At 36.9% G+C, this 22814-nt stretch overlaps 3 protein-coding genes and 1 long non-coding RNA gene across 8 annotated transcripts in view; 1 reads left to right on the plus strand and 3 right to left on the minus strand.

Moving 5' to 3' along the window:
• Positions 1-6535: 6535 nt before the first annotated feature.
• Positions 6536-7784, minus strand: LOC131438492 (exosome complex component RRP4). The gene is made up of 3 exons (XM_058608568.1): positions 7454-7784; positions 6880-7400; positions 6536-6811 (listed from the first exon to the last, which is right to left on the minus strand). The coding sequence occupies exons 1-3, from the start codon at positions 7576-7578 to the stop codon at positions 6573-6575; spliced, it is 885 nt and encodes a 294-aa protein (XP_058464551.1). The 5' UTR covers positions 7579-7784; the 3' UTR covers positions 6536-6572.
• A 396-nt stretch (positions 7785-8180) lies between these two features.
• On the plus strand, positions 8181-9110 carry LOC131436877 (uncharacterized). Of its 2 annotated transcripts, none has more exons than XM_058605843.1 (2): positions 8181-8280; positions 8373-9110. In XM_058605843.1, exon 2 carries the CDS (start codon positions 8407-8409, stop codon positions 9022-9024), a length of 618 nt encoding a protein of 205 aa, XP_058461826.1. In that variant the 5' UTR covers positions 8181-8280; positions 8373-8406; the 3' UTR covers positions 9025-9110. The 2 variants fall into 2 exon arrangements, with proteins under 2 accessions (XP_058461826.1, XP_058461825.1); XM_058605842.1 differs by having other exon boundaries at positions 8205-8318.
• Positions 9111-13150: 4040 nt separating this feature from the next.
• The window catches only part of LOC131439192 (protein transport protein Sec16A), a 33098-nt gene continuing 23434 nt past the window's right edge, over positions 13151-22814 (minus strand). For all 4 annotated transcript variants that reach the window (XM_058609927.1, XM_058609925.1, XM_058609928.1 and 1 more), the window contains 5 exons: positions 15147-15340; positions 14992-15082; positions 14588-14930; positions 14356-14528; positions 13151-14295 (listed from right to left, as the gene is read on the minus strand). In XM_058609927.1, coding sequence (XP_058465910.1) covers positions 14242-14295; positions 14356-14528; positions 14588-14930; positions 14992-15082; positions 15147-15340 — 855 coding nt within the window. In that variant the 3' untranslated portion in view covers positions 13151-14241. The remainder of the gene's footprint in view (positions 14296-14355; positions 14529-14587; positions 14931-14991; positions 15083-15146; positions 15341-22814) is intronic.
• On the minus strand, positions 15486-22813 carry LOC131439194 (uncharacterized). The gene is made up of 2 exons (XR_009231076.1): positions 19077-22813; positions 15486-18982 (listed from the first exon to the last, which is right to left on the minus strand). It is a non-coding gene; the product is annotated as an uncharacterized LOC131439194 (long non-coding RNA).

Below are 22814 nucleotides of genomic sequence, written 5' to 3' on the forward strand. Positions count from 1 at the left end.
ATTTTCTCGGGTCGGGGTGCCTCCATCTCCGTCTTATCGTAGCTCTTCGGTTCCTGTGAGAATTTTTTACACGAAAGTTAATTATCAAAAAGTTTGCAAAAATGCGAGTTGTTCGCTAATTATTTCTGGTCGGTGCTATCTACGCATTTCGTTACTAAGCGTAAAATTGGTTTGGGAGTATTGGACATTCCTGATTATCTGGTCGATTTTTATATGTCCTAAGTAACACTCAATATGGTTATGAAAGCTAGCCAGAAACCAAAAAGTAGGTTCACGTACGGTTCGGATGGTATATCTGTGTATTTTTCCGCAATATTGAAGTTCTTGCCGAGCCATTGTATAGAATTCATAATCAGTCATTTATAGAATCTCGATTTCCGGCGATTTATACGCATTCTTTTTTGGTCCTTGTTTTTAGGGGAGAAGAAAACCGGAATGTTGCAAATAATCGCGGCATCACAAGTCTCGCGGCATCACCACATCCAAAATTTTTTAAATTATTGTGAGTAGTGCTCTCCTAAAAAAATAAATGCTTTATTTCGAATGATGAACACGGATTTATGCCCGGTCGATCAGTTTCCACTGCCAAAACCGGAATGATCAACTGTGCTCTTGTTTGTTTCACCGACTCCGATATTCACCCCGATTCTGTATTTCGTTTGAATCGGATTGATTTGATCGAAAACGAAATTTTGCATTCTGTAACTCGATCGAGTTCGAGTTTTCCATGCAAACCCGATCAGATGCACATAACAAAATCATAACACAAGTATATCAACAGTTGATATGTATAACAATTTGTGTTATTTTGAGATATTTAACAAATGAAAACATAGAGATATTTAACATATGAAAACATTTGAGATATTTAACAAAAGAAAAGTTAAAACTTATGATAACAATATAATAACAAAAACAGTTATGATGTTTTAGTTCCATTTGCAAGACTCATGATATCGTTCATTGATTGGAAAAATTAGATCTTCCGTTGCTTTATATCGAAATATAATGATCAGAAATTTCAAAAAACAAAAAAAAGGAACCAGATCACTTAATAAATTATTCATTTAATGAAAAAAATCATTCAACAATTTTGGATTGAAACGATGCTAAAAGTTGGCTGTGAAACCCGATCAGATGGTAATAACAGAATTATAACAACTGGAGTAATTTATTTCAGAAATATTTTGTAACAAACTTTGAAATATTTTTGGCTGGTAAGTTGTTACAATATCAAAAATCATAACAAAAAATACTCCAGCGGGAACAAAATCGTAACGGATTTTGAAACGTTTGTATCATAATTAATATTGAATTTGATACTACAGAAATCCGAAAACAGAAACTTATAACAATAGTTGTAATAAATTAGAAATCAAATTTAACACAGAAAAACTGAAATATTTTACAAAATATTTCTGAAATAAATTACTCCAGTTGTTATAATTCTGTTATTACCATCTGATCGTGAAAGCATAACTCGATCGAATTACAGAATGAAAATTTTTACATTCGTTCGAAAAAATCCGATTCGATCGAAATACAGAATAGGGGTGATTGAGCCTCAGAGCGCTACGTATTGTACCTCGGAATGGGAACAAATGTGCTTGTAATGAAGTTATTCTGATCTTAAAACTGCTTTCGATACCATTGTCCACGCGCTTTTGCTAGCGGAATTATGCAAACTAGGTGTTTTGGACTCCTCAAGTTTCACCAATTCGTCCGATACATCACAGGGGAGCAATGTAGGTCCGCTGTTGTTTATTTTATATTTCAACGACATTTCCTATCACCACATAAATCAGCCAATAATAATGCTATTTCCCAAAGTACTCACCAAATTTATGGTTTTGGTTTACTACTTAATCAAAAGCTCACATTTGCATCGGGCTGCAAAAATCGCGAAAACTAATCGACAATTAGGGTTTATCACGAAACTATCGAAATTTTTATGCTACTGCACTGGTGAGTCGAAGACGAAACGTAAAATTAAAATTGTATTGACGCTAGGTCATATATTATGGAGAGAAATTGCACGATAGCAAAACATTATTCATGGATTCAGGGGTTAATTGTGATGTCGTACGATCCTGCAGTCTTAAATCGAAGCTACAGAGAGTATTTTTTCTGTGTTCTTGGATCTGAAGCGAGCCTTTGAAACAATTTCTAGACCTTTATTATTGCAGACATTACGGCCTTTTTTGCATCGGGGGAATGGCACATGAATGGTTTGAAAACTATTTATGTGGTAGATCTCAAAAGACTGTTTTTAATGATGTAGTCTCTAGTTCCCTCGGTAATTCACTTGGTGTGCCTCAGGGAAGTGTGTTAGGTCCTGTTCTATTTATTATGTATATTAATGATATGAAACGAGTCTTACGTTTCTGTGATACAAATTTGTTTGCTGATGATACTGTTCTGTTCATTACGGCTTAAGATTTCAATGGAGCTGTTGCACATTTAAACGAGGATCTAAGTTCGCTGGTTCGATGGTTAAAATTTAAGCAACTGAAACTGAATATCTCGAAAACTAAATATATGGTTATTTCTTCTGTTAGCACCGGTCATGACGCCAATGTGGAAATTGATGGTGAAATTATTGATCGCGTTAGAGAAATGAAGTATCTTGGAGTCATAATTGATTAAAAGTTAAAAATTAAAATCTCTTATTACGTCATCAAGAAGATTGCCAAAAAGTATGGTGTATTATGTAGTTTGAAAAATGACTTAACGACCCATAGTAAGATTCTTTTGTATAAAACAGTCATTTCACCACACATTGACTTTTGCCCATCCATTCTGTTTCTTGCTAATAACACACAAATCTTGAGATTAAAGCGACTGCAAAAATAAAATCATGCGATTAATTCTAAAATGTAGGTATATCTACCTCCTCAGATTTTCTACTGTACGCATTACAATGGCTTTCAGTGAAACAGAGAATTTACTACTTAACCATGGTATTAATGTGATAGAATTGAAAGAGGAACTGATTTGCACAGGTACAATACTAGAAACGCTTCTGATGCTAGAACACCAAGCTTTTTGTTAGCCAGATCGCAAAACTCATTATTGTACAAGGGAATAAGTTTTTTTCAATTCGATGCCCAGACAGATCAAACGCGCAACGAAATTGGTGGAGTTCAAGCAGTTATGTATTTCACACATAAAGTCCGTTTTGTATGCAAATATCTAGTTAGATAGTTCAAATTTTTAATTTTTTACGTATTACGAAGATTGTAATTTCTTTTTGTTTATATATATTATTGGGAGACGTATTAAGTTACTGTGTTCGGTATGATGATGATGGATTATTAGTTTGTTTGAGAGTTAAAAATAATGAGCAGTCTACAAACGTTTGAGCCTCGCGCGCGAAGCAGGTAGTGACTATTTGGAAAGCGAACAGGACTGGCCGAAGAGCCTTAGCATTCAGTGTGTTAAGTTTGACTCTTGACCTTGATCGCAAGGTTTGATTAGTAATTTAAGGAATAGATTCGGGAAACTAATTGGGATCGACAGTTGTTTATGGAATTGGGCTTGGCTCTGCTCATCCGCAATCTCGTTACTCTATCGAAGCTGATGTTTGTAGCGATGAACTGGTCCGGCGGGAAGGGCCAGGTGAATTACTGTCTGATACTGAATCGGCCAGTATAAGTCAAAACCAGTTCACGTTCGGCACGACAGTTAAGACGTTGCACTTCCGTGCAAACAGGAAAAAGTGTTCTGTATATTGCAGAAACTTTATGTCTGCCTAGCGGTTCATGTTGAACTGCTTGGTAACAAAACAGTCCAGCTCAAACTGTTATGTACTGACGAGTCGAAGACGAAACATAAAGTATAAAGAACGGTTTTGTACACTATGCACAAAATAAGTTAACCCCTAGATTACCAGGTCTGGTTAGTTGATAACCAAATATATTGATTTCGGGTAAAGCGAATCTTAGTGCTTGGTTCCGGAAGTACCGGGAACAGTGGTCGTTTATTTCAAAACTAAAAATCACGTTATTCACTTTGTTCGCTGCTTAAGCCAAATCAATCGATTTTACCCCTACTTTTGGTAAGTTAAAACGATACAAAAGACGTATTTTCTAAATTTCGCTCAGAACTATTTTAATTTATAGGTTATATCAGTTGCTAGAAAAAAAAACTGTGAAAGTGTTTCTCTTCATAACTTTCATGTTGCTAGGCGCACTAAGCAATCAAGATCGCTCCATTTGTTCTTCAAAAGATTAGTGCAACTCATTGCTACTAAATTAATCTGAATTTGATTTACATATTGTAGAGATTGTGGACAGTAAGTATATATTCATATAAATTCCCGGTTAAATTTTTCAAACCCGATATTAGAAAGGGACTGTTTCGTTTTGTTTACTATCTTTTCTCATAATCTTTTGTAAATAGAAGGAAACCTGAAATCACCGTGGTTTGTTTACACATGAAAATAACTTTCCATGTAATTTCCTGCTTTTTATTAATCGTATTCAAAGCTTCAGTCTTCGTTACCAGCCAATTACCTATTCTTAGAACAAATGATATTACGTCTGAATATTTTCCCTATAGACACTTCTACGTCAAGCATTAAGAATAAGAATAGGAAGATTATTTATACCCAATAGTTACTCTTATTCATAAGACGTATTTTATTTTATACGTCGAATTCTTTGAGGATGATTTTCTAAGTGGGATCGAATGTGCAATTTCCACCCTATCAGCAGGCCGTTCAATTTTGTTGATTTTTGAGCGCTTGTTGAACGATATATTGCACGAAATATTCGTTCAATTTGCTGGAACGGTTTGTTGTTGTTTTTTCTCTTGCAAAAATAGTGTGAAAATTAAGTGTTACCGTTCCATAGAAAGAAAATTTGTTGTTATTCTACGTGAAGTAGAAGTATTGTGCAGGTATGTATTGTTAGTTTAAACAAATAAGTGGAAAAAACTTCAGAAATTCTGAAGTAAAACTAGTCCAACGGGGCTCCAACTCCTCATGTTAAAAATGGCTCAACAATGGACCTCTGTCTGCCGGGTTTGTTGAACCAAAAAAATGGCATTCGGTTCAACGGTCTGTTTCAAAATCGGCAAACGAAGGTCCCGTGTTGGACTCCCGTTGAACGATTGATTGGACTCTCATTGGACCAATGATCCAACGTATTGGACCAATGAAGGACCACCGTTGAACGTTTTTTTCTAAGTGGGCATTCTGCATTTAGTTCGAGTTGGGTATATGAACTCGAATATCATTCGTTCGATTCCCACTTAGAAAAAAACGTTCAACGGTGGTCCTTCATTGGTCCAATACGTTGGATCATTGGTCCAATGAAAGTCCAATCAATCGTTCAACGGGAGGCCAACACGGGACTTCCGTTTGCCGATTTTGAAACAGACCGTTGAACCGAATGCCATTATTTTCGTTCAACAAACCCGGCAGACAGAGGTCCATTGTTGAGCCATTTTTAACATGAGGAGTTGGAGCCCCGTTGAACTAGTTTTACTGCAGAATTTCTGAAGTTTTTTCCACTTATTTGTTTAAACTAACAATACATACCTGCACAATACTTCTACTTCACGTAGAATAACAACAAATTTTCTTTCTATGTAAAGGTAACACTTAATTTTCACACTACTTTTGCAAGAGAAAAAACAACAACAAACCGTTCCAGCAAATTGAACGAATATTTCGTGCAATATATCGTTCAACAAGGGCTCGAAAACCAACAAAATTGAACGGCCTGCTGAGATGGGTTGTTCAATTTTTGAACATTACTCGATCGACTTGCGTACGTATTACTTCTTTTCGGTTTAGAATCGTTCCAATTTGTTTAACAAGTCTGACGGTTTCGTTTACTAAGAAATTGATGGTCAGTATTCAAAATTTCAAGTGTTCCCGAACGTAAGTCGATCGAATCATACAAGTCGAACGGAATAAAGAATGCAAAATTCGAACTCGAACGAAAGTGTAGATTCGTTCGTATCACAAATCCGTCGGATTGCAGAATCGGGTTGATTATCATAGACACAAGGAAAGGCATGAGATTGGAACTTGTGGACACTTAGTTCTCTCACCTTACGACTATATCGATTTCCAGCTTCCTGCACCGTAAAAAGCGTCAAAAACACTCAATTAATTCCCTAAGACATGACTGGACTGGTTTTATAGTCTAATAGGGCATAATGAAGATCCGATTTGATTTCCGGAATTACAGGATGAGTTGTGTCAAACGTTTCGAATCTTTATTTAGAAAGGTTCTGCAAAAAGTAATTTAAACAAGCATAAGTCATATCATATTGACAGGGACATATCAATTAGGCATGCAACATACCGATAGAATCTCATGTATATAACCTACCAAATCGTACTTTCGATAATATTTGAAGAATAAATGAGCCCCGACACCGTTTTATACCACTTTTTTTTCTTAAGATTGTCGTCTTATTTCGCTTAAAACTAACAGTCTATAACAGACTAAAACCTACTAAAAACATATTTGCATGCGGGAGAATTGGTTGAAAGTTCTCATATGAAGCTTAAACAAACTAATCAAGAATTTGAACTTTATTCAATCGTACATCGCACATCACTCCTGCAACCGTAGTTTATGTTGTGTCAAAAAGGCAATATCAAACATTGCTTCCTGGTGCAGTAATTCATGGACTTCGTATTTAAGTGACTCCTCGTACGCATATAAAATACTTGTATCATACAAAAGCATTTTGCAGTTAGCCAATGCCAAAATGCAATTTCTCAATCGTGAAATAACTTCTCGATCCTGTTTCGAAACGGATTCTTCTAAGTTTTGAGTGAAGCCTCCACCTCCTGTAAGTGGTTGAAGGAAAACATAGTTTGTTATATATGAACGAGGCCTTCATACGGTACAGTATTACCTTCTGCTTCGCTGTTTACCATTGGAGATATCCAAATAAATCCGTTGTTTCCCAGAATAATAGATGCACCGCAAGGTAGATTATGGAAATGCGTTTTTCTCCGTTTGACCAGGGAAGGAAAGACTTTTACAAGAATTCCTTGACCTAATTTTCCGTATTTCAAACTTCTCGTGTGCAGCGACAACACTCCATCAGAATGCACGTTTTGGACTTCTGCGGAAATTAGATCACCTTCTTGCAGATATTTGCGCATTTGCTGCTCATCTTCGACGCCCCGACGTCGTAGTTCGCCACCTGGCAAATTAACAGACGAGAGTAGAAGCACCGAATCCAACCTAGAGTTGGTATCCACCTTCCAACGTTTCTGTTGGACATCGGTAACACGAGCCACTATAACATCTCCGATTTCACCGACGTAGCGACCTTTCAGAGGTTTAACAGTGATCAATTTGTTAACCTGAACCATTACACCGGCTACCGATGATTTGATGTCTTCATCTTCCATGTAGGTACCATGGCCTCTAAAAACAGAACAGATTTTGAGATACAATAACACAACAATGTCAACTCTTACCGCATAAATCCTTGTTGTGATGTTATCACTTCACCTGGTGTAAACAATCGTGGATTACTATCGCCCGAAAGCAAGGACACGTTCACCCTGTCGGATGCTAACCGAATCATTACATTCGAGGCCATACTGAAATTTACTAGTAACTGATGGTCAAACGTATGCACAAATCTTATATTATAGAAAAATCGGACTATCGAATTACTACAGAGTTATCTATTTATTAAAATTTAGTATTGCATCCTGTATAACTAAGCAACGAAATAAACAACCGTACCAAAGATTAAGATGATTACCATTTGACTAAATTTGACATTTTCATTTCAATGGCAAAAATCGCAAAAATCGAGCGCATGATGTACTATATATGGTGATCACAAACGCCATTTTTGACTACGTATGTTATTATCTCTCCAAAATGAGTGTACATTATCTCAAACATCTAAAATTTGTATTATAATGTTACTACGAGATGTTTTTGTGGAAGGGAATTGCAAATGAACAATAAGTAATCGTGTATAAATAACAATACCTTTCGAAAGAGAAAACTGTTCTAGTTTACTGTCACAAAAAATTTTCAGTAAGCCCTCTTTCGAAGCTATTTATTATTATTCCTAATGGTTTATTGACCGTTATCATAAAAACGCGTTATAGCTGCATGTTCTCCGGAAATAATGAAAAAGTGATAGTTTTTCTGTAACAAACTTGATCACCATTTTAGACATACATCATGACTCAATCGTTCAACGGATTTCCGTGTTAGCACCTCTGGTGGTCAGTTTAGCAAAAAAAAAAGATGTAAACTCGACAAAATCTCTTCAGTGGCCAGTGTAAGAACTAACAATATAAACATCGTTCATATTTTTAGGTTGGCCGTTAATCGTTTAGTGAAAACTTGTAAAAATTGATTATTCTTTTTCAGTTTGATTGTTAAATAATATAGCCTTTTTGTTGCAATGAGTGATTGTGGTGATGATATCGACGATGACATCCGAACTCTTGTTGCTGAATCAATGGATCTGGCAGATGAGTACATTGCCGTAACTGTCCTGGAAGAATTGGTCAAAACTAAAAACTCAGTCTTGAAAGACCTGGAAAGTGATTTGGAAATCTACGCACGTCAAATTTCCAACTATACTAACCGATTGCAACGATTAGAATTATTGGAGCAGGGAGTACTTCATCGTTTGAATGCCTGCAGTGCTCTTACAAAAGAGTTCGATCAACTAACAGATATTTATGAGGCTAAAGTCGCCCAATTAAAAGTTCTTCTAGACAAAGGTATAACTTTCGAGTGTTCCAAGTTACTAGCAAAGGATGTTTTCCAAAAGCTTCATGGATTTAGTAGCGAGCTCGACTGTCTTCAGCAGAAACTGGAAAGTACTACGGATCTTATTAACAAAAATGAAAACCAGGGCGTGGTACAAACGCTGACTCATTTGAAGCGTAAAACTTCCAAAGTAATGCAGGATATGGAAAGCTTTCTAGGACTAAACAGTATGCACAAGCAGACGGTGATCGGTTTTTCTAACAGAATCTATTACGACGAGCAGAAGATGGATGCGATGATGTAGATAACTATTTCCTAAATACAATATTTATGTTTTCATTCTTTGTGACTGTAATGTTAATCATCATGAATACAAAATTTTGATACGAATTGATTCTCTTTTTACTCCGCTTACATGTTTGATTTCTTTTCCGCTGAACAACATTTTCAACAACTCTCTCATATAGAAACAATATGCAAAGTACGTGATAACCGATTTTTGCCCTGGGCTTCGGATGATGAGCCTCAGTGCGCGTTCTCCCGGATGGTGGATGGGGATCTCACCTTTCTTCTAAAAAAACAGTAAATTTATGAAGATGGACCTAGTCAAACCATACCGAGATCGATCGTTTATAAATAACGGAAAACTGTAATTGGATCGATCGCGAATTAGATTTGACTGGTAAGAGCTTGAAAAAGACAGTTGCCCATTAGTTGGTTTTAAGCCAATTCGAAGTAACTTGATATGGTTGAGAAAAATTTTAATATGTCATGTTCGTCTTGAACTGGTGAATTTAGTTCGATAATTATGATTATCAGTAATAAGGGTAAATTAATATCTTATGAACAGTAAAGGAATCTTTAAACTTTACCGATCCGGTTCGGTGCCGGCGCTGATATTCTGCACATTGCCGTAACTTTGCTCATACTTGTCCAGGATCATGTCGTATCGGAGCTGAGTCGGACCGGAGTAAATACACTCGGATAGGGGTGGTTTAAATAGATCGTTTTTTTCTAACATTGACATAGATGTCACCTGCTAACTCAAAATGTGAGATATGTATTTCTGAGGAGTTATGCGGTTCACGTAGACCACATCATCCAATAAAACCTAGTAGTGTCTATGCATGATATATGTCATTCTTATTTTAGACTGTACTGTTGTCGATAGTAGAATACCTTGTACTTTTCATCAATTACATCTAATCTCCGATATAAAATGGTCTCTTTCCTACTTCAATTACATTTATATTTTTTCGTGAATGTGAATTGAATGCATGATAAATCCAATGAGTAATATATGTAGTAACATAATAGTTTTGTTGGAACTTTTCAACAACGATGAACGATGGGTTTTCTTCGAAAAGTGGTTCAAATGAACAATGTTACCAAAAAGAGATAGTTTGCATTTTTGCATTCTGCCTTCGAGACTTTTGACGTAGGACTACGTCTTTCTTTACTATGCTCACCTGGGTGCATTTTCAAAATTTCCATACACGAAAGTGTAACGAAATTACTCCAGATTTTAGTTCTTAATAACTTTTTCCCTATTTGAGTATTTTCTTCAATTCTTTCACGAAACGATTGAAAAAGGAGGAAAGATTGTTGTTAATATCACGTTTATTACGAAAACATTGTTTAAATTGTTGAAAAATAATTCCAAACACAAAACATTTAAAATAATCGAATCTATAAATAGACTCTGTTGTACGTTTGCTAGCTTCAGTCTATGATAATCCATGATTGGAGACACATCGGGTGCGCCGGCTGCCATCTACGCCAAGACAGTGGAACTACACCCAGAATTGTTCAACTGTTGCTTCAGTCAATGGCGAAAATGAGGTTCCGTTCCTCAAGCCTTAAACGCAGAAAATACAACAACAAGTTCTTTTGTGAGTATATCTGCTGTTGGACGTTCGCATTGTGAATTTCGCTTCAAACAAAAGTGATTGAATTATCTTGCTGGTAGTCGTTTGCATTGGAGAAAAAGAAAACGAAAAGTGGGCAACGATGGGTAACGTTATACAAAATCAGCCGTTCTAATGGTTCTAAATGTTATCAAAAGAACTATTAAGATTACTTCTTTGCAACTCGGAGGTAAAAAGCATCAGATTAGTGCGAATTTGGAATAATTTGATTAGCGTTGTATACTTTTCGCTATGCGATATTCATACCAAACGAACATTAGCTATCATTTTGCTGCATCGCGTTTGAGAAAAATGTTCCGAACAGTGTTTACAGGGTCCGGCACTCGAAGTGTAACCAATTAAAAAGACCATAAATTCAGTTTGGAAAATTACTTTTACTTAATTCAAAGTACAAAATGTGTAAAAATAATACAAAATTCAGAATCAATTCACTTTTGCTCGATATGACCACCTTTGCTCGATATGACCACCTTTGCTGCCCGAATGTGACTTGCAGGTATTTTGGCCCACTCGCGGACAATAACTTTTTTCAGCGCCTCGAGACAGGTGTATCTTTTAGTTCGGACTTTGCTCTCCAAAATGGCCCAAAGAGAAAAATCCATTGGATTCGCATCTGGTGAATTCGAGAGCCATTGTGTGGACGTGATGAAGTTCGGAACGTTATTTTTCAGCCATTCTTGGTTCACTCGTGCTTTGTGAGACGGTGCCGAGTCCTGCTGAAACGTCCATGGTCTGCCTCCGAAATGTTTGTCTGCCCACGGCTTCAAAGCAACCTCCAGAATATTTTCCCGATAATATGTCGCATTTACCTTGACGCTAGGCTCGATGAAAACGATTGGAGAGCGCCCATCTGCGGTTACAGCGGCCCAAACCATTATCTGTAGCGGGTGCTGCCTCCTGGTGGCCAATCGATGACTCAAATTCTCGTATGAACGGTCGGTCAAGTAAACCCTATCGTTTTGAGAGTTCACGAATTGCTCAATTGGAAAAATTTTCTCGTCAGAAAATACAATGTTCGTAAATTGACCGCTTTCGGCCAAACGAAGCAACTCCTTCGCTCTCTCAAGTCTAACTTGTTGCTGCTTCGGTTTGAGATCATGCGCCTTTTGGATCTTGTAATGCTTGACCTTCAGATCATTTTTCAGTATGCGGCGGATGCTACGGTCGGATATTTTCAGTTCTTTTGCCATTTGATTGGCACTTCGTCGAGGATTTCGTTCAAGTCGCTTCTTCACTTTTTGAACCATCTCACGTGACGTTGCAGTCTTTTGATGACCACCTCCATGACGTTTTGCGATGCTACCAGTATTATTGTAACGAGTTATGGTGCGATAAACAAAAACTTTATTCACTTTAAGGTGTTTGAGCTCACGAACAATCGCTGATTGGGATTTTCCATCTAAATATAAAGCAATCACACTATTACGTTTTAAATCCATCACTGATTTTTTTTTCGCGTTCACTTTTGGCAAAATGCTTTCTTGCGCTTGTAAACAATACAACTCCGAACTGTCATTTAGCAAATTTCTAGAGAGCTGATGCCCGTGCGTCAGCTGCGCGAGCGGTCTGAAGTTGGTTACACTTCGAGTGCCGGACCCTGTAATATCGTGGAGAATTCTACAATTTGGTCTTTCTGAATGCCAGAAAGGAATCCCGTACAACATTTTGATAGTTTCTTTTACTGAAAAACTGTTCTAAACTGTCACCCCATTTCCTAGAATACAAACGCAATCTTTTGAAACCCAATAATCCTTTTCAATACTATAAATCTGAAACGGCCAAACGGTATCAAATCAATTACTATCTTTACACATCTCGAATGCAGTCCTACGTCAACCTCGCGGTTATGTCTCTGGCATTACCTACTATAAGTTTGTTTTGTCAATTTTTACTTCCGAATACTGGACACTACCCTTTTTTCACTTGTCTTGGTTTTGGTAAAGCTCCGTTGTTGATATATTTTACAGGGAGGGTTGGTCAAATCTCGCAGTTATTTTTTAATGTGAAAAAAATATGAGACTACCTAGACTTTGATCAACCCCAGAAAAAAACATTGCACGAAACGATTATTCAGTGGAATTCCTTCCTCCCTGCGGCGCCGGCTGGGGTGCGAGCAACCTTAGTGAAGATCGGGTAACCAACCCCGGTGAGAGCTATGGTCGTATGCTGACAGGAAAGGGGATAATCGAGCGTCTGTTTCCCCATGTTAGGGAGGCTCAATACAGTGGGCCGTATGAATAAAACGTAGCATGCTTGAATTTCGGTAGTAAATGCTACGTGTGGATCACGTTCCTGTCAAAACATGCTACAAACTGTAGTATTTACTACAAGTTTTCGGTAGGTAGCTCTAGAGGTTGCTACTCGTGTGTTTGCTGATAAAGTGAAGTACGGAAATTAAAAAAGTGGCATCTTTCATGTAAATCACACGTAAGAAATAAACGAACTAGTTGAAACTTAAAATCAATTTTCACTAGGAATAGTCATCAATTACTGCTACTTGAGTGGAGATTATTAACACTTCTTTATTATAGCTTCATTCCTTTTTTTAGAATTATACAATTGTTCGTTTTCAAAAGTACACGATTGGACTATCTTCATTCCATTTTTTCACTGCCACCAAGCGATTTTCAATTCGTAGAAGAGAGTGTAGAAAAAGTATATAATAAACTTAAACAGTTTTTAAGTTACGTAAATTTTGTCTTGCAATCATCTTCTATCACAAGGAAATTATAATGAATACTACATCTCAAAATATCGACGAACTTACTTTCTTTGCGTGAATGAGTTGCTATTAATTGATTGTAGATAATAAATGATAGTAGTTTACCACCAAACCTAGGTCCATCAATACGCATTCGTTCGAGTTGCTAGTATTTACATGGTTTCATGTAACTGTCTTTCATGAAAAATAAAACTAAAGTCTATGGATAAAATATGTACTCAACTACTGCACCTTTCACAAAAAAAATATTCTATAATAGGTAAATAAAATTCTAATGAAAAGAAAAAAGACAATACATATCACATTACCTCACTAAGAAAATCAGCTTACTTTTTCAAAGTGCTTCTCTTGGTCTTACTAATGCTTTCACTATTTTTTTGAATATATATCTTTTCTATCAGTTGATTATACAATATACAAAAACGATTTAAAAATAACTGTGAGCAACCAATCAAAAAATACTTTACCAGATTATATACCTTTCTCATAAGTGTATCAATAAGGTGTATAAAATGTATACAAAATATACAAATATCAAGCCCATATTTTGAGAAGGTTTCTAACTTCTTGATTTTCATTTAACATTTTTAATTGTTAAAACATATGCGAATTACTGATAACGAAAATAGGTACTTTATTACAAAACACAAACGAACGAAAACATTTACAAAACTAAGATCCCAATCGAATAACCACATCTACTTTCTCCGGTCAGTCCTTTTTCCCAAATGCCAATCATTACTTTTATATAAGCTCGCAAGCGCTTTCAGTCATTATGAAGATGTTTAAAATATGTGCGAGCCGCCCAGTTTTCGTTGAAATCAAGTGTATCATTTGTTTTTCATTCATATACGCTGCTCCTATTGTCTGTTCATTGCTGATATCCTCCAGTGTACTGATTTGGGTTGTAGAACTGAGGAACTCCCTGGAAATATAACATGATTTTGATGATCAAACTAGTTTACTCGTTGCCACAGAATTTTACCTCGGGGGGGTTCTCATTACCAGGTCCTCCGTTCACTGGTGACGGACCGGGCACAAAAAATCCACCTTGAGGCGTAGGAATCGTCGGAACGGCGGGAGCTAAAATTGGTTCCACAGGTCGACTGGGTGCCGCACCGGACGGATTGAACACATCGACGTAGGATTTTTTGAGAGCTGCGATAATGAAAAAACTTAGACTGAACCGAAATTGCTGACTATTTCGTGACACTTACTTCGATTCCTTTGCATTTTAAACATATTGGACTGTAGGGTGGGTACTTTAGTTGGTTCACCCATCTTCACAGTTCCACCAGGCGCAACTGCTACCGGTTGGGTCGGAACGTCTGGAACAGACTGCTGCGAATTGGGCTCATAATGAATAGGTGGTGATGGATTATAGCCGGTGTTGACAGGAGTCGGTGTAGGTGCTGCCGCAGGTTGAACCGTTGCTGGACCTTGAACAGGTAAACTGGCTGGTAAAATGTCCGCCATTTTCGGTGGAGGCTTGAATGCTTCCTCGCTTCCTTCACTTGCTTCAGTGTTCACCCATTTCTTTGTTTCAGGATCCCACACAATCTAGGAAGATTAACAAAAATTGAGATTCTATTGTACTCGCCGAACAAATCAGTTAACTCACCGTCGGGTTTTTGTCATCTGGAAGAATCATCTGATTCTTGGGCTTCAGGGAAAACTTGTTCCAAATACCGCCAAACCACCCGGAATTATTACTGAAATTTTCGCACAAAAGAATGCATTTGGAACACGTACACTGTTTTGTTTTTTTACTGTTACCTCTGATTACTGTTAACCACCTTGGCATCCTTCGCTGGTTGTCCCTTTTTCGACGGGTCGTGAGTAGTTTTCAGTTGGTCTGCAGATTGTACTGGCTTAGATGGTACATTTTTGGGCGAACTATTGCTGTCATCTTCGGCAAACCCAGGTCGGTTGGAGACCGCATTCGGCATAGAAATTGACGGTTGCGGTATCTGTGTCGGTGGCAATATAAAAACAAATGAAAAATTCACTTTCGTTTTCCGATACAGGTCGATGGAATCCAATCGGACGAAATAAATTAAAAAAAAAAGTTATAAATGTATTGTAATAACATAAATTGAATACAAACGACTGAGATTGGTGTGAACTAGTTTCCACAAGTATGATCAATATATTTCCTTTCTAGTTTTGACTAAGGCTTTTTCACTTCATTTATATTATTATAATACATTTTATTTCCTCCTAAAGATACATATAACAGTTTATATTGTGACAGAGTTTAGTGTTTCAAAACAATTGCTTTTCGTGAAAAGTACGAACTCGATAATAAAATGAAAAACGAGAAAGAAACGCTTTTTGATGGTGTTGGCAAAGGTATGCAAGTTTTTCACTGAAACATTTTCTGTAATACTGTAATAGGACAACATATTAAAAATGTCGGAAGATTCGCAAAAAAAAAGACAACGAGTATCAAAAGTATGAGCACTAGAAATTTTTCCAATGCTGTATTCAATATAATCCAAAATTACTCTAATACTACGTTCACACTACAGAGTCAGAACATATTTAAATTTGATCAGGATGTAACGAGGGAAACAGATTGGAAAAATGACATGCTAATACAACTATGTAATGAAAACCGCGAAAATGTTACCGCGTAGATAGCATTCGAACCCGTATCCGGAGATTAAACTATCCAGCATATGAAAACACATAACGAGACAGTCTAACTGACTAGAAGAACCGAGCATGCATCGCTTTACTCGGGCGCCATAGTATTCAATTATAGTCCTTACTCTATGGAAACCCATCCGACAGAAAACACACACACCGCATCGCAAGTCTGTCTTCACTTTCTGCTTTGCGTTGCAAAACAATTTACCCGGATAAGAGCTAGTTCCGTCTCTGCGGTAACATTTTCGCGGTTTTCATTACATAATTCCATTCACATGGCATATTTTCAATATCGGTTTTCCTCATCAGATACTAATTAAATTAAAAAACTAGCTCAAGACGGCTCTACGTCTTAACAAGATTAAAACAAATCATTGAATGAGATAATAGTTATCGACAAGAAAAATGTCATCATGATACTCCTATAAGATGTTGTAAGGCCATAGCGTAGGATACACGGTAATTCACTTGAATTCCTCGCTAAAATTGTACGGTTTTGCATTCAAATTGTATGTTCGTTATTTTTTATCTTCTCGAGTATTTTCCATTTATTTAATATTCAGTTAGGAGAGTGCCAAAACTCGAGGCCACAGTTCAGAAGAGAATCATAATTGATCAATCAATAAAAGCCGGTTAATATTAGTAGGATGCGGTATTTAAAAAAAAATCGTAAAACCATATTTTCAGAGTTGTTACGGTCGCGCGGATTTGGCGCGGTTTCTGTTAAGGTTTTGATGCTATGGCGCGGATTTCGCGCGAATTTTAAAAACTATCTTTCCACATTTGTGAATTATTTGATCGAATAATAAAAGTTCTTTGCAAATTTTTTAAGCTTGTGAGTTTTACGAAACCCTAAAAAATTAAAGATGGGCGAACGTTTCAGCAATTGGTGAATTTTCGCCTCATAAAACCAACATTTACTAGAAAGCGGTTCTAGTAAATGTTTTTTTTAGACAAAATTTCGAATTTATGCTCTTCGATCTCGAGTGATACAAGTTGCTATTTCAACAGAGCTGTTACCAGGAATTACAAAAACTTTTCGATATATGTGATTGCGTTTTCCCATTCCAATGCGGAAGTAGAAAGAATATTTTCGCACTCAAAGATATTGATGTCTGATGGAAGATATCGTCTCAGTGAAAACACATTCAAAGAACCTGATAAATGGAATGCTATTCTTCAATAATATGGTCACCAATTTTGTGTATGATAACAATCGCATTCTTAAAGCAAAATTGGCATGACAGGCTTACGAAGCGAAGTTAGACACGAAAAGAAACGAAGTAGTTCTGGGATTCCATCCGTGGGTGATAGGAAATTGTTCTAATAGTTTGTTAGTTCCTCTATCCAACATTTTCAATTGTTCTATGCGTTCTGGATTTTTTTCCTGAAATATGGAAGAAATCCTATGTGAATCCAACTACCGTGTAATAGCTGCTTTGTGCGCTTTATCGAAGCTGTTTGAAATTATAGTTCTGGATTTTATAACACATAGTTTCTCTGACTACATATTTGAGACTCAGCATGGATTCATGCCAAAGCCTTCAAATTCCCCAAATTTAGTAACCTACACTTCCATAATCATACGCTCTTTACAAGCACGACTAAAAGTAGATTCTATATACACCGACATAACGATCTTCAAATTAAGTAGACTGGGATTAAACGGACCATTTTTAAATTGGCTTCGATCATATCTAACTGGTCATGAAATGATAGTAAAAATAGGAGACTGTACAACCTCACCATTTGCTGTTACCTCTGAAGTTCCTCAAGGAAGTCACCTTGGACCGTTTATAATTTTATTGTATCTCAACGATCTAATTTTTCGATCCAGTGTATGAAGCCATCGTTCGCCGATGACTTTCATATTTCATATTTCAAAATGGGTTTAAATGCCACTCAATTCTCCGTCATCTCTTTTAGTAGCAAAAAGTCTGTATTCATGTTCGAGTATAATATTCCACAAACTGTTCTCGAACGCGCATCGTCTGTTAAGGACCTGGGTGTTCTTCTGGAATCCAAGTTAAATTTTTAAGAGCACATAGAGCTAAGCTATTAGGATTTATTTTCCGCGTTACTAACAAAATTTTCTAATGTAAATTGCTTGTAAGCTCTGTATTGCGCTTCAGTTCGCTCAACGTTCGAATATGCTGCTGTTATCACCTTATTACCAAAACGAAATCCAACGCATTGAAGCGATTCAACGCTAATTTCTCCGATTCGCTCTCCGATCTCTTCCATGGAGATATCCTTTAAACTTACCATGTTACCATGACCGCTGCAAACTGATTGGTCTCGATTTATGATCTGTCCGTCGCGATGTTTGTAAGGCTAGTTTTGTGGCAAACATACTTCTGTCGCAGATCGATTGCTCCGAGTAATTGCAACTGTTACAATTTGACATTTGACGTAATCTTCGATCCTATTTTTTTGCCGCATATTTAACAAATGTTCAATTCTTTCGGCATTCGTTTATCACGTAATGTTATCAAACATTCTTTTTTTATGTTACTGTCTCATTAGATTTAGCTACTATAGAATCACTATATTTAAGGAAATGTATCATTTGAATGATTTTAATCTATTTATACAAAAGATGAGGAGGTTTTATGCCTGCTGGAGAACAAGTTTGACAGAAACAAACTCCAGTGGACATTCAGAGTAAAATCTGACAACAGGAGAAGGGGCAATTATAATTGAAACTGAAATCAAAAAGAGTAAATCAGATCATCCTGATGTGGTCTACCTTATAGTTCTTCTTACCAGGCCTTGTATTGTGAATCCTCAAACGAACGAAGCAACGAAAAACATCTGCTGTGAACACTTTGCTTGACATAGCCGAATGAGAGACCAATATTAGAGAGAAACTGAATGCATGAGAGTATATGCTACTGAGCAGAATAATTCCCTTGCCTATAGTAAATTGCCTGTGCTCTCAGTCTCAGTTAACACATGAACTAAGCAATCCATGGCAATGTAATGAAATGTAGGATTCGCTCTCGTTAGTATTGTATGAGAAAGAAGGCCTTGCTTCACGGCGTGCTACATGACGCGAAGCATAGTCAAATAGGCCATGTTTACGGTGTTTTCACAGTGTAGGTTTACAGAAATCATTTTTGAACATAATGTTCGCATTCTAAGACCAAATTTGATCACATTTCAAACATACTTTAAACATTTTATAGCAGAAATTTTTGAGCCCATTTTCAGTACGATCAATTTGTTTCTTGGGAGTTTACACTGTGTACATATCCTAGAAACATTAAAAGCAATGTTCTTTAAATTAATATTCATCGGAACTAAAAGTTATGAATCTAGTTTCTTCATAGGCTTCTTCAATATGCGAACCATTCATCAAATGCTAACCTCGTGAAGCATAGGTCTCAGATAGCGGGCATATTCATGAACTAATGAACGAACGAAGCAGCTTTCCTTGCTTGGGTTGCGCTGTGAATTCTACCTGACATACGAATGTGTGTGAATTATAATACAGGGTTGCCACATATACAGATGTATCTGTTATCTTCAGATAAATTTGTGACCAAGTGCAGTGCTACACTGAGGCATCAATAAACGAACAACAATGACGAAAACATAAACAGTAACCATTGACTACAATAAACGATTCCATTGCACAGAGGCTCTTTCAGCTCTGTGACAGAGCTACACCAAATATTTGATGAGCGCTACACCAGTGGTATCGGTGCAGAAAAAGTGTAGCACTGGTGTAGTGCAATTGGTAAAAACGAACGGTTTCAGTGCAGTTTTCGCTACACCAGTGTAGTGCAATTTATAAACTAAAACGACATTATTCATTCTACCGTTACGACCCATAGTAACAAGTTGTTATTTTTTCACTTTGCTAACAAAAATAACCTCGACTATTGCAAAATTTTACTTTTACGACACGAAAACACGTTTTCTGTTCTACTACTAGTAAAACAATATAGACGCGTGCCAAACTTAGTAGGGTAACAGAGGTATTTTGGCCCACTTTAGGATTGATTTAATGTTGGCCCACTTTATAAAAATATCCCACAAATATTGTAATATCTTTAAAAAAACCCTTCCGCAATAGGTAATTTAATGTGATTAGCTTCAAATTGATGCAAAATGAGTTACTTAACATCGATAAAATCCGATGAAATCGATAAAGTTTGTTAGGTGGGCCAAAATATATTAAGTGGCCAAAATACCTCTGTTACCCTACCAGCCTACTACTGGCTACGAACACCACTTGCTGCAATTTTTTCAAAATCTTCCTATCACATAGATTTAGGTGGCGCGAATTTAAAATGTTTCTCATTGTCGCTAATTGCCCCGGTCTCCCCTATACATCGTATTATCGCAAAAAAAGATTTGTTGTGATGTCTGTCTATTTTTTGCAATAAGAATTCCATTAGATAAATCTGATTTCAATAGCGTAACATCTCGGTAGCCATTCGTATGCACGCATACCTATAATTTTGGACATTACTGCTTCCAGAAACGAGATTCGGAATACAAATCTAATGCGTATTAGGGTGCCAAAGAAGGTCATCTCTGAATTTCACAAATTGGTAGTGCCCGAAAACTTTAGCACTTCAAAACAGTCTCCATACTAAATTTGTCACCTCTAAGCAATATGATTGGCACCCTCATGTGTATGGATCATGAACAGATTTACAGTTTGAATCAACTCAAAATTGTGTTTCAAATTAAAGTAAGATTTTTGACTTACAAACGTGCTAGAATGCTTACTACTCTTAACTGGAAATCTAGTTTAGCGCAGTAGGACGGAGAGGTGACGGACATTTTCTACATTCAGTCACTGGATCAGTAAGCTTACCCGCAGTAACAACTGGCTCTGGGATTTAATGAGATTTCTTTTTACTTGTTTTTCTTTGAGGACAACGTTGAATAAGGTACAAATACACTAAATGAAATAGTAAGTACTAAGCTACATATAAAAACTACATATTGGAATTACCTAGGTTCAAAGCAAAGGTCTTTTTACCAGAATTTGTATCCCTATCTCAATCCAAATCCGATTAACCAATCTCCAAGAAAAACGCAATCAATTTAGTGAAAAGCCAAGAGAAAAGGTCAAAAAGTCGCCGACAAAGCTACACTTTATTTCTAAATTTCGATTTTATTCATCAATGTATTTTCTTTGAAGAGCAATACAATTGTTCCAATGGCGTTCCAATATCTCTACACCAATTTAATACCTCAATCTTCTCAGTCTAAAATAACGCTTCAGTATCAGAAAGACCTCTTCATTCGATGCAAATTTGAGAACAGAAATCGGTTGCTGGGGGCAAAATCTGGCGAATTTTATGGATACGGTAGCAATTCGAATTTCAATTCGTGGGATTTTGGCTATCGTAACGATAAGTTGATTTTGATCAGCTGTGAACAAACGTGGTATAAATTTTGTAAATTTTTTTTTCCATAATCATGTGCTCATGTACAACTGTCTAATCCATAAAATGTCAGCTATCTCCTACAATTTCACTTTTAGATTTTCTAGAACGATGAAATGAACTTTTAAGATGATTGGCGGAACATTAGCCTCATTTGGACGATTAAAGCGTGGTGCATCAGCGAGGTTTTCACGATTACGTTTAAATTTAGCATACTAGTCAACAATGATTGAGAGTCCGGATTATGCATATCAAGCCGTTTCTTGCACTGCACAGTATTGTTTTTTTGATTTCCATTAAATCATCACACGACATAGTTTCTAATTTTTCAAAAGTAGCGTCCTTGAAAGTACAACAACTAACACACGAATGAAACGAAGATTTTGAAATTTATTTGATAAATGACATCTGAAGGCTGTTTCTATTGAACGTGGGAAGGACCTTTAATTAGTGACGCCATCTGCGTGTTAGACCGATACAACATATGACGCACTTGTAACAAGAGCATTGCAAGAAATTCAAAACGTATATCGTTTTATCATCTGATTACAAAAATCAATTCCAGATTTCATTGTTTGCAAGGCCTGAACGGATACAGATATACATCTATTTTTAAACTACAAAAAATCACGAAAATAACGTCTTAATTCTACTTTACCCAAGCGATGTATCTACGCGTTTACTTAAATCGGCTCGTCTATGGCAAACGTTTTAGCATATTTATTCTCTATAGAATTTCTTTTTCTTAACACACTATCGATAGTGGCACCGGACGAATTCTGTTGTGAAGCAGGCGCATTGAGAACCTGGGTACCACCCATTTCAGTATCGGTACTGCTAAGACTGAAACTGCACGTTTTGAAGCGACTACAGAGAGGTTGATCAATGGGATAGGTTCCGTTGTACACAATGTCCTTCGTGTCGGGAACCAACGAAGAACGGCTAAGACAGGCATAGAGAAAGGCCTTGGAAGGAGGTAGGCTAGAAAGCTCTTTGTTCTGATGTTCTTCCTTTGCCATGGTCAATTCAGAAGGTTTCACCTTTTTGCGTTTCTTTCTCGTTTTTCGTACGTTTCGCAAAATCGGAATCTGACTCAAAAGTCTCGCTTGAGTGCTAGCAACCTGTGCGGTGTTGGCAACAGCTGAACTAGCCGTACAGGAGGGATTAATAGGAGCGCTGAATTTATTCTTTAGCAAAGGAGCCGAAAAGGCCATATTATTAAGATGGAATTGCACTTGCTTGAAGCACGTTTTCTGACTAGAATGCTTGTCATTATCGTTTGCGGCTGCAGTGATGAAGGCGGCAGCAGCGTTGCTGGCGGTTTTGGAGCGATAGTCGTTAGCGGGACGGTATGTTTCCGATAGCGGAGAGCTACTATCGCTGC

The sequence above is a fragment of the Malaya genurostris genome, chromosome 3, assembly GCF_030247185.1.
Source record: "Malaya genurostris strain Urasoe2022 chromosome 3, Malgen_1.1, whole genome shotgun sequence".
In the NCBI taxonomy this organism is placed as follows: Eukaryota; Metazoa; Arthropoda; class Insecta; order Diptera; family Culicidae; genus Malaya; species Malaya genurostris.